Genomic DNA, 9,290 nt, shown 5'->3' with positions numbered 1-9,290 from the left:
GAAAAAAAAAAAAAAAAAAGGAGGCATTAATGTCTCATGTGGCCAAAAATTCCTAGGAATGGTTGCCTTTAAGCCTGGCTCAATGGAAGGTCCCAAAGAACAGCACCTGGAATATCTGTCTGTTTTCATTTCTCATTTTGCCATCTTCTTTGGTGGCCTCATCCTCTGCTGGACTGTCCCTTTGGGGTGAAGGAAAGGCCACCAGCATTTCCAGTCTTGTGTCCCCTTCACAAATCCAACAGAAGCGCTGCTTTCCCAGAAGGTCACCCAGCCTCTCTAGATGTAGCCCAATGGATCTCGCCTGGGTCGCACGCCTGTCTCTGAGCCCATCTCCATGGCCAGGGGGATGGGATGAAGTGATTGGCCAGATTAAGCCCCCCCTCCCCACTCCTGAGGCAATGGGAGGTAGGGGTGGGGCAATTCTCTCCAGAGAAAAGCTGGGTGCTGTTACCAGAGAAGGGGAGTGGATGCCAGGCAGCCAGAAAATACTGCCCTGCATGACCTTGGAAAGGAGTCCTTTGCCCAACTTGGAAGCGCTGAGACCCCTTGTTAACGATAGTTACTGGGCACCTACTCTGTGCCAGGTGCAATGCCAAGAGCTTGACGTGGGTCATGTCTTCTGTTCCTTACAAGAATCCTGTGAGGCAGGAAACTCATTTGCAGACTCCAGGTGGATGGAGAACTTGGCCAAGGTTACATACTTGTGGTGGTCCTAAAGTCAGAGTTTGTTCATTATTGTTCTAAACAAAGTGTTTGATAAAGACTTGAATTTATGGAGCTAAATGCAGTGTTCAGAGGTCTTAGCACACCATTCCAGGCTGCAGGAGAGGAAACTGAGGCTCAGAGAAGGGTAGGGACTTGCCCAAGGTCTCCCAGCTAGTCAGTGGCCCTGGTGGGGGAGGGAGGTGTGGACCCAGGGGCTGCCTCAGTGAGGGGCCTACGAGCACACATGGGGTGGGGAGGAACGCCCTGCTCCTGGCTTCAGGCAGAGCCCCAGTGGGAGCTATGTGGAGTCATTAGCTTTGCGGTTAATGTTCTTTTTCCAAACAGACCAGGCCAGCACCCACCACCTCACCCCAACACAAATCGTTTGCATGGCAGTGTGTCCTGAAGGCTTTTTCTTCCCCAGTCTGGAGCGAGACCACCACTGTGTGGCCACCAGCCTGTCCTACCAAGGGCTCCTGATGGCTTGTTCTGCACAGGCACCGAGCTGGGCACCTCGTGATCCCACTCCTCTGCCCTCTTTAATCTTCCCACAGGCCACTGAAATGGGGTGAGGGTCACCAGTTGCAAGGAAGGAGACTTGTGCTGTTTCGAGGCAGCCCAGTTTCCCACTTGCAAAGTGGGGAAACTGAGGTCACAGCCAGGTCTGGCCAGGGTCCAACCAACGCCTGTGTCTGCAGTTCAGCCTTCTCTGGTTGCCAGAATGGCATCTGGAAAAGCATAAGGTCAGTGGCCCACAGACCCGGGTCTTGCCCCCGCACACCCAGGCCAATGGTTGCCATCTTCTCTCCTAGAACCCCAAGCCCTCTCCCTTGGTGCCAACCTCTTTGGCCTGCCCCCTGTGGCCATGGATAAGGAGCTCTGTTCCTGTCCCCTCCTGCCTGCTCATGGACATGATTCCTGTCATTTGTCCACTTCCTCCACCTCCACTGAATCATCCCCCTGAGCACACAGAAGAGCCCCAGTGGCAACCATCTTTTTAAAACATGCTCCATCAGCCCCTCACCAGCCACAGTCCCATCTCCCTGCTGTCTCTCCCACAGAGTAGGTTTTTCTCAAGTGCTGGCTATGCCACCATCACCTTTTCCTCTTCAGCTGTGCCCTGAGGCATGGGTCCCCGCCCATCACTGACCTTCAGCCCGTCAGACCCTGAGCCTACTACTGGGCCCACTACTGGGCCTCTCGCTTTTGGCCCACTGCTTGAATGTTGCTGCTTGTGGCTCCTGGGCCTTCCCGAGCTCCCGCCGTTGCTCCGGCTTTCCTGGCTGCCCCTTGCCCTGCCTGCCCTCCATATGTTGAGAGCTCTAGGGTTCTATCCTGGACTCTCTCTTTCATTTTTACTTTCTTAAATTGTGTAATGCAACATGCGTATAGGAAGGCATCTAAAAAGAACTGTAGTGTTCAACAGTCATAAAGCAAGGCTGTTTCTGTCTATCTGCCCTCTCTCCACGTGATCTGAGCCCATCATTGGGCTTGACATCTAGGCTGTTTGCTCCCAAATTCATCTTCCCAGCCCTGACGCCTCCCCTGAAACCCAGGCCTCCCACCACCTATCCAGCCTCTCCTGCATCTGAGGGGCATCCCACACTGAAAATGCTCAGACTCAACTCTCGAATCCCTCACCCTGCTCCCCAGCCAGCGCCATTGGCAGTAAGTGGCTCTACCCACTTGGTTGGCCAGTAACCCGGGTGTCATCTTTGATTCCTCTTTTCCTTGCCTTGGATCCATTCTGTCAGCAAGTCCTCTCATTTCTGCCTCTAGTACATGACCCAAGTCAGTCCCGCAGAGACACAGTGGTGATGACTGATGGATGGGTTCCTTTGTCTCCCATTGTCCCTGTCTTCATTTTCATGTCTACACAAAGATGGTTTCTCTTGAGACACACATTCTGCTTTACTTCCAGTCCAGCCCAGATATATTGGACCTAAGAGAGAAAACCGGGGGGAGGGGAGGGCAAGGAGAAAGGGAAGAGCTAGGCCCTAGAAGCGACTCAGGGAGAGTGGGAAGCCAGGGGCCTATCCCAGTCTTGTACCTGCCTGGGGACTGCTGCCGTGTATTGGTGCTCAGTGGGTCTTCATGGCAGGGAGGCAGGGACATTAGGCCCATGGAGACTGCAACTCCAATTTTGGCCCAAGGGTGAATCCTGGTGCTGGACAGCTCTGAGTCAAACAAGAACAGCAGCATTGGGAGGCAGTATTGCTAGCCAGGGGCCTGGCTCTGGAGTCACAGTCTGGGCCGGAATCCCATCTGTCACCCCCAGGTTATGTGTCCCTCAGTAACTCACTCCACCTCTCAGAGCCTCAGTGTTCTCCCACTGTGCAATGTGCCCATTTTTACAGAGCCACACAGTTTAGTGGTGAGGACTGAAGGGGACCATCAGTGTATGGAGCTGCATCTAGTAGGTTCTTGAGAACATGGTTATGTATGTAGTTGTTTCAGTCACAGGTCAAAGCTGGGCAGTCTCAACACGCTCCCTCGGTGCCTCTAGATATTGCTGGATTTCTGCCTGGAGCCAACTGGCTCTCCTTAGAAGAAATGCCCCTTTAAGCAATGGATTGTGAAGAGTCTGGCCTAGGCCAGCACTGTGCTGTCTTGGGCCTGTCTCAGTCAGGACCCATGCCCAAGAGGGACAAAACTCCTTGAACAGAGAATAAGTGAGGCCATGCAACCTTTTCTGAGGAGCTGCCATGTGCCAGGCACCCAGCACATGTCACATTCATTGTAGCCCGGCCTGCAGACACACCAAGCCTCCAGCACCTCGGAGCCTTCACATGTCCTGTTCTCTGTGCCTGGAGAACCTGCCCAGCCACCACACCCTTGTCTCCAGGTCGCAGCCGGTTGGTCAGTCGGGGAGGCCTTTTCTGGCCCGCTTAGTCCCCCTTTATACACTCTCACAGAATCCCAGCTTTGTCACTCCCCGGCTGTGTGACCACTTAGAGCCTCAGACTTCCCCCACTGACACATCCCCACATAGGACAGCGGCTCTTGGTGGCACTCGGCACAGTTTTCTGTAAGATGGCTTCAGAGAGCCTTTCTCTCCCACTGGAACAGGGTCTCCATAAGCACAGGAACCATGCCTGTGTGTTCACCTCTGTTCACCCAGCACACAACAGCGCTGGACCCACAAGTGCACTATACATTTTTGTGACCGTAATTAATGTTTTCAGCACTTAGTGCCATGCTATGTATTACTCTTCATAAAAGTAATTTCCATAATATGGGGGAGTTTACCACTATCACTCTATGTTATGCTGAGGGAGCTGAGGCTCTGGGAGGTAAAATTGCATACCTAAGGTCACATAGCCAGGAAGAGCCAAAGCCAGGACTTGAACATAAAAGTATGCCTGTCTCCATAGGCCATGGTCTCCTGTGTGGAGCCACTTGGGGGCAGGAGGAGGAGCGTTAGGGGTGGCAGCAGAGGCAGGGTGTGTTGGCAGGAGCAGGGGTAGTGAGGCCAGTGCCTTTAGGGACGGGCAACTGTGGGTGGAGCAGGGAGCCTAGGAAAAGTGCATTGCACTGAGACTTCCAGAAACAGTACTTGTCTAAAATGCCTTTTCAAAAAGTGCCTGTTTTAGTCTACCTTTATTTATATGCCTTTTTTCTGATTATAAATATCAACTTATGTTCATTAGAGAAAAACAGAAAACTAGAAAACTATAAGAAGCAAATTTCTACCCAGAGATAACCACTCTCACATTTTAATGTATTTCTATATTCTTCCTATGCATCCTACGCACACATTTTCCACAAAAGTAGAATCAAACCATGTGTTCAGTTTTGAATCCTTTTATTCATTTAATGTTATAGGCATTTTTCCATTATTAAATATTAATTGAAAACTCGATTTTTAAACATTTTTTTCTGATAAAAATGTATAGCTCTATTAGTCTATTCTCGGATTGCTATAAAGAACTACTTTAGACTGGGTAATCTGTAAGGACGTTTCATTGGCTTATGGTTTCTCAGGCTGTATAGGAAGCAATGGCTGGGGGAGCCTTAGGAAACTTACAATCATGGCAGAAGGTGAAGGGGAAGCAGGCATAGCTTACCTGGCCAGAGAGGAAGGAAGATTGCGAAGGGGGAGGTGCTACACACTTTTCACCAGATCTCCTGAGAACTTACTACCAAGAGAACAGCAAGGGGGAGGTCCACCCCTATGATCCAGTCACCTCCCACCAGGCCCCTCCTCAACACTGGGGATTACAATTTGACACGAGATTTGGGTGGGGACACAAATTCAAACCATATCAGTAGCGTACAAGTTTACTGTAGGAAAACTAGATAATACAGAAAAATCTAAAGTCCTTCATGATCTCACCCCAAGATAATTACAATTACCATTTTCTTACTTCTCATCAGCACTTGATTTCCTATGCACATAAATTGATACAGACAGACACAGACAAATGCACACATACATACTTTTTTAAAGAAACAAATTGAAACCCCACTTCTTCCCACAGGCTATGGGAAGTATCCTCGATAAGGCAAAGCACACACACACTCAGAAGCCCACAGAGACCAAACAAGTAGCTGACACCTTTTGTTAAGACCTTAAAGAGGGCCACCTCAGAGGCATCAAGAGAGAACAAACCACTTCAATTCAAGAGCAAGCTTTAGCCCATGTGGCCAGGCCAGGATTCAGGTCCTGCAGCCGATCTACTGGTTTCCCAAGTGCTATAAACCCAGTTTAAGTGAAAGGTATCTGAGGAAGTACATTTGGACCCACTGGAGCCAGGGGCATAGTTTGAAAAAACATGTACATTCTTGTGACATCGTTTCATATTTGGAAAACTAAAGAGGAAATAGTTTTTAAGATACTATAGAATGGTGACATTTAACAAAATCTTGGCTCAAGGTGGTCTGTTTAAAAAGTCTAAGAAACACTTATTTTCTTATTATGGTAAACAAGAATGTTTGTATCACTAAAAAAAAAAAAAAACTTCAAAATATTTTAATGACTCTTTCCTGTTGTTATTCAGCATAGTCTCTTCTAGAGACCTTAGTCGTTCATTCATTCATCCAATAAACTAATAATAGTGAAGGCCATTTGCCAAGCTCTGAGAACATGGTGGTGACCAGACAGGCACAGACCCTGCACTCCAGACTCATATTCCAGGTAGGGAGGCAGAAAATAAACAGGTAATCTATTAAAATATGAAGAACTGTATTACCCAAATGATAAAACACTATTTTTGCTTTTTTATCTAACTACAGCATATGAAGAACATTTTTTCAAATTACTAAATATTACTTAAAATATTTTCATAACTGTAACTTTTAAAGAACTTTCCCTTCAGCCAGGCGAGGTGGCTCACACCTGTAACCCCAGCACTTTGGGAGGCCAAGGTGGGCAGTTCACTTCAGGTCAGGAGCTCGAGATACTGTACTAAAAATACAAAAATTAGCTGGGCATGGTGGCGCGTGCCTGTAATCCCACTACTTGGGAGGCTGAGGCAGGAGAATCGCTTGAACCCAGGAGGCAGAGGTTGCAGTGAGCCGAGATTGCACCATTGCACTCCAGTCTGGGTGACAAGAGCCAAACTCCGTCTCAAAAAAAAAAAAAACTTTCCCTTCATTTTGTTTTATCAGCTGAGTCAATCTCCTGTAGCCGTTTTTCTTTCAATGCTTCAACACCTGTCCAGGGCCAGGCACTGTGCTCTTGTGCTGTGAACACAGCAGTGAGGACAGGTCCAGGTCCAGGTCCTCCCTTCTTTCAGAGGCAGCATGTGTTTGAAGAGGCCAGACTCTAGAGCCAGACAGCCTGGGTTCAAGTCATGGGTTCAACTCGTGGCTTGGTCACTTAGTAGCCGTGTGCCCTTGGTCATGTTCCCCAACCCCTCTGTGCCTCAGTTTCCATGTAAGCTCAATGGCAGGTAGTGCCGGCACATGCCTCACAGGGTACTTGTGTAAGTTAAATGAGATGGCGTGTGAAAGCTTAGAAGTGCCTGTTGCATGATATGGCCACGAGCACAGGTTTGCTCTTCTTATTGGAGCTTATGTTCCAGTTGGGGAGATGGACAATAAACAATTTTTAGATGCCCTTTTAATGATCAAAATATGGAAACTTTGGAAAGAGGGAGAAGAACAAAGGGATGAAGAGGGGAAAGGGTGGGGAGAAAAGGAGGGATGGAAGAAGAGAAGGAAGGAGGCAGGAGGAAAAGGGCCTTATCTGCCCGTCCCAAAGGTAAGAGCCTGTCAAGAAAACCTAAGATTGTGCTTAAGGGAATTCTGTGCACCTGTGGCTCACTAAATAACACAGATGGCCAAAGGAGAGTTTGGGGCCCGGGTGGGATGGGACTGCTCTAGGGCGGGTCGGTTGCCGAGGCCTGCAGGGGGCAGCGGGTGGGGAGGGGATCGCTCCCAGCCTCACGCGCCACCCCGCCCCGCCGCGTCCCTCCCTGTGTCCCCGCAGAGAGCGCCTTCGCCGACACGCTGACACCCGCGCGCCTCAGCCAGGCCCGCTTCAGCGCCTGCCTGCCACCCAGCAGCCACGACGCGGCCAACTTCGACAACAATGAGCTCGAGAACAACCAGGTGGTGGCCAAGCTGGGCCACCTGGCCCTGGGCCGCACCCCGGGCCCGCCACCCGCCGACGCCGCGGCTGCCGCCATCCCGTGCGGGCCCCGTGAGCGCCCGCGGCCCGCGTCGTCGCCGGCGCTGCTGGAGGCCGACCTGCGCTTCCACGCGACACGCGGGCCAGACGTGAGCCTGTCGGCCGACCGCAAAATCGCCTGCGCGCCGCGGCCCGACGGCGGCCGCACGCTAGTCTTCTCCGAGCGCCCGCTGCGGCCCGGGGAGAGCCTCTTCGTGGAGGTGGGCCGCCCGGGGCTGGCGGCGCCCGGAGCGCTGGCCTTCGGCATCACGTCGTGCGACCCGGGCGGGCTGCGACCCAACGAGCTTCCCGCCGATCCAGACGCGCTGCTCGACCGCAAGGAGTACTGGGTGGTGGCGCGCGCCGGGCCTGTGCCGAGCGGCGGCGACGCGCTCAGCTTCACGCTGCGGCCCGGCGGCGACGTGCTCCTGGGCGTCAATGGGCGTCCGCGCGGCCGGCTGCTGTGCGTCGACACCACGCAGGCGCTCTGGGCCTTCTTCGCCGTGCGCGGCGGCGTCGCGGGCCAGCTGCGTCTCCTCGGTGAGTCCCGAGCCCCGCGTTCGCGAGGCCCCGCCCCCCGGCCCGTTCCTCCCCAGCCCCGCCCCGCTCGCTAGACGCTGAGCCCCTCAAGGCCAGCCAGGCGGTTCTCGACTTTGAACGCCCTGCGCGATCCACCCCGTCCAAAATTGCCGGGCTCCACCCAAAGTTCCCGATTCAGTGGGTCCAGGGTGCGCCTCGAGAACGTGCGTTTCCGACAAGTGCCGGAGGATGTTGACGTTGCGGCCCTCTGGACCACATTTTTTAAAACCACCGACCTAGATAGGTAACTGGCTGGTCTCGGGGTTTGGCAGGCTGCACACCCTCCTCGGTAAATGGTCGGTGCGATTTTTAGCTCCGTTGTTATGATTGTTATATTCGGGTGTTTTTAACATGTAATGCACAGTAAGTGTAGGGAAAAAATAAAATCGACTACACATGAAAGAGGGAAGAAGAATGGTATGGTCCACAGAAAGTGGAATGGAGGCTTGAACCATCCTATTTTGAGATAATTTTTGCCTTCATTCATGCCAAATAGGCAGAGAGCGGCCACCAGCTGTGAGCTGGGCCCTGGGCACCAGGATAGGGCAAGCAGAGGACAGGACATACACCATCCCAGTTAGGAGTTCACAGACACCCTAATGGAGCGCTGCACAGTGTAACATTTGCTGCAGCTGGGGGCTCCTCTCCCACCTTGGTGGAGTGAAGGAGATGTTCAGAGAAGGCTTCCCAGAGAGCCTGGCTTCAATTTCATGGCTCAAAAAGTAGAGTCTAAGCAGTAAGAACCAGTCAACTTCTCATATGGTACCTCATTGAATTTTATCCTCCCGATGAACCTATGAAATCAGTGTCATTATCCTCCACCTACAGATAAAAAAATGAAGCACAGAGAGATTAAATGACTGTCTCAGGGTCACATCATTGGTCAGCTTTGAGGATGCTGGACAAATCACAGATTCCTCTGAGCCTTGGTGTAGGAAGAGTGATACCTGCTTGATGAGGTTGTCATGAGGATGAAATCGTGTGTATATGATATCTTGAGCGGGGCCTGACCCGGCCCTGGGTTTAATCAGTGGTAATAGTTAACAGCAGCTGCTGTTGTCTTAATGAGGGCAGAGGGGGAGCTGGGTGGCAGTGACAGTTATTTGGTCAGGGTGTTTTTTGGGGAGGAGGGAAGTTGTTTTGTGTTTTTGAGGAACCATCAGACATAGTCATCATGTCAGCCCCAGATGAAGTGCCCATTATCTTGGGTAGATAGTACCCATCCTTGGGTAGAGCAAAGGAAGAGACATCTCTTCATCCTAAGAAATACGCTGGCCGGGCGCGGTGGCTCAAGCCTGTAATCCCAGCACTTTGGGAGGCCGAGGCGGGTGGATCACGAGGTCAAGAGATCGAGACCATCCTGGTCAACATGGTGAAACCCCGTCTCTACTAA

At 51.7% G+C, this 9,290-nt stretch overlaps 1 protein-coding gene across 2 annotated transcripts in view; it reads left to right on the top strand.

The window, feature by feature from the left end:
• The window catches only part of NEURL1B (neuralized E3 ubiquitin protein ligase 1B), a 43,228-nt gene that overhangs the window by 27,639 nt on the left and 6,299 nt on the right, over window positions 1-9,290 (top strand). For both annotated transcript variants that reach the window (XM_037745421.1, XM_017547668.2), the window contains exon 3: window positions 7,139-7,858. In XM_037745421.1, the coding sequence (XP_037601349.1) occupies window positions 7,139-7,858 (720 nt within the window). The remainder of the gene's footprint in view (window positions 1-7,138; window positions 7,859-9,290) is intronic.

This window comes from Cebus imitator, unplaced genomic scaffold (assembly GCF_001604975.1).
Source record: "Cebus imitator isolate Cc_AM_T3 unplaced genomic scaffold, Cebus_imitator-1.0 Scaffold200, whole genome shotgun sequence".
In the NCBI taxonomy this organism is placed as follows: Eukaryota; Metazoa; Chordata; class Mammalia; order Primates; family Cebidae; genus Cebus; species Cebus imitator.
Note: the sequence above shows the minus strand (reverse complement) of the source record. Positions and strands in the feature narration are given on the sequence as shown.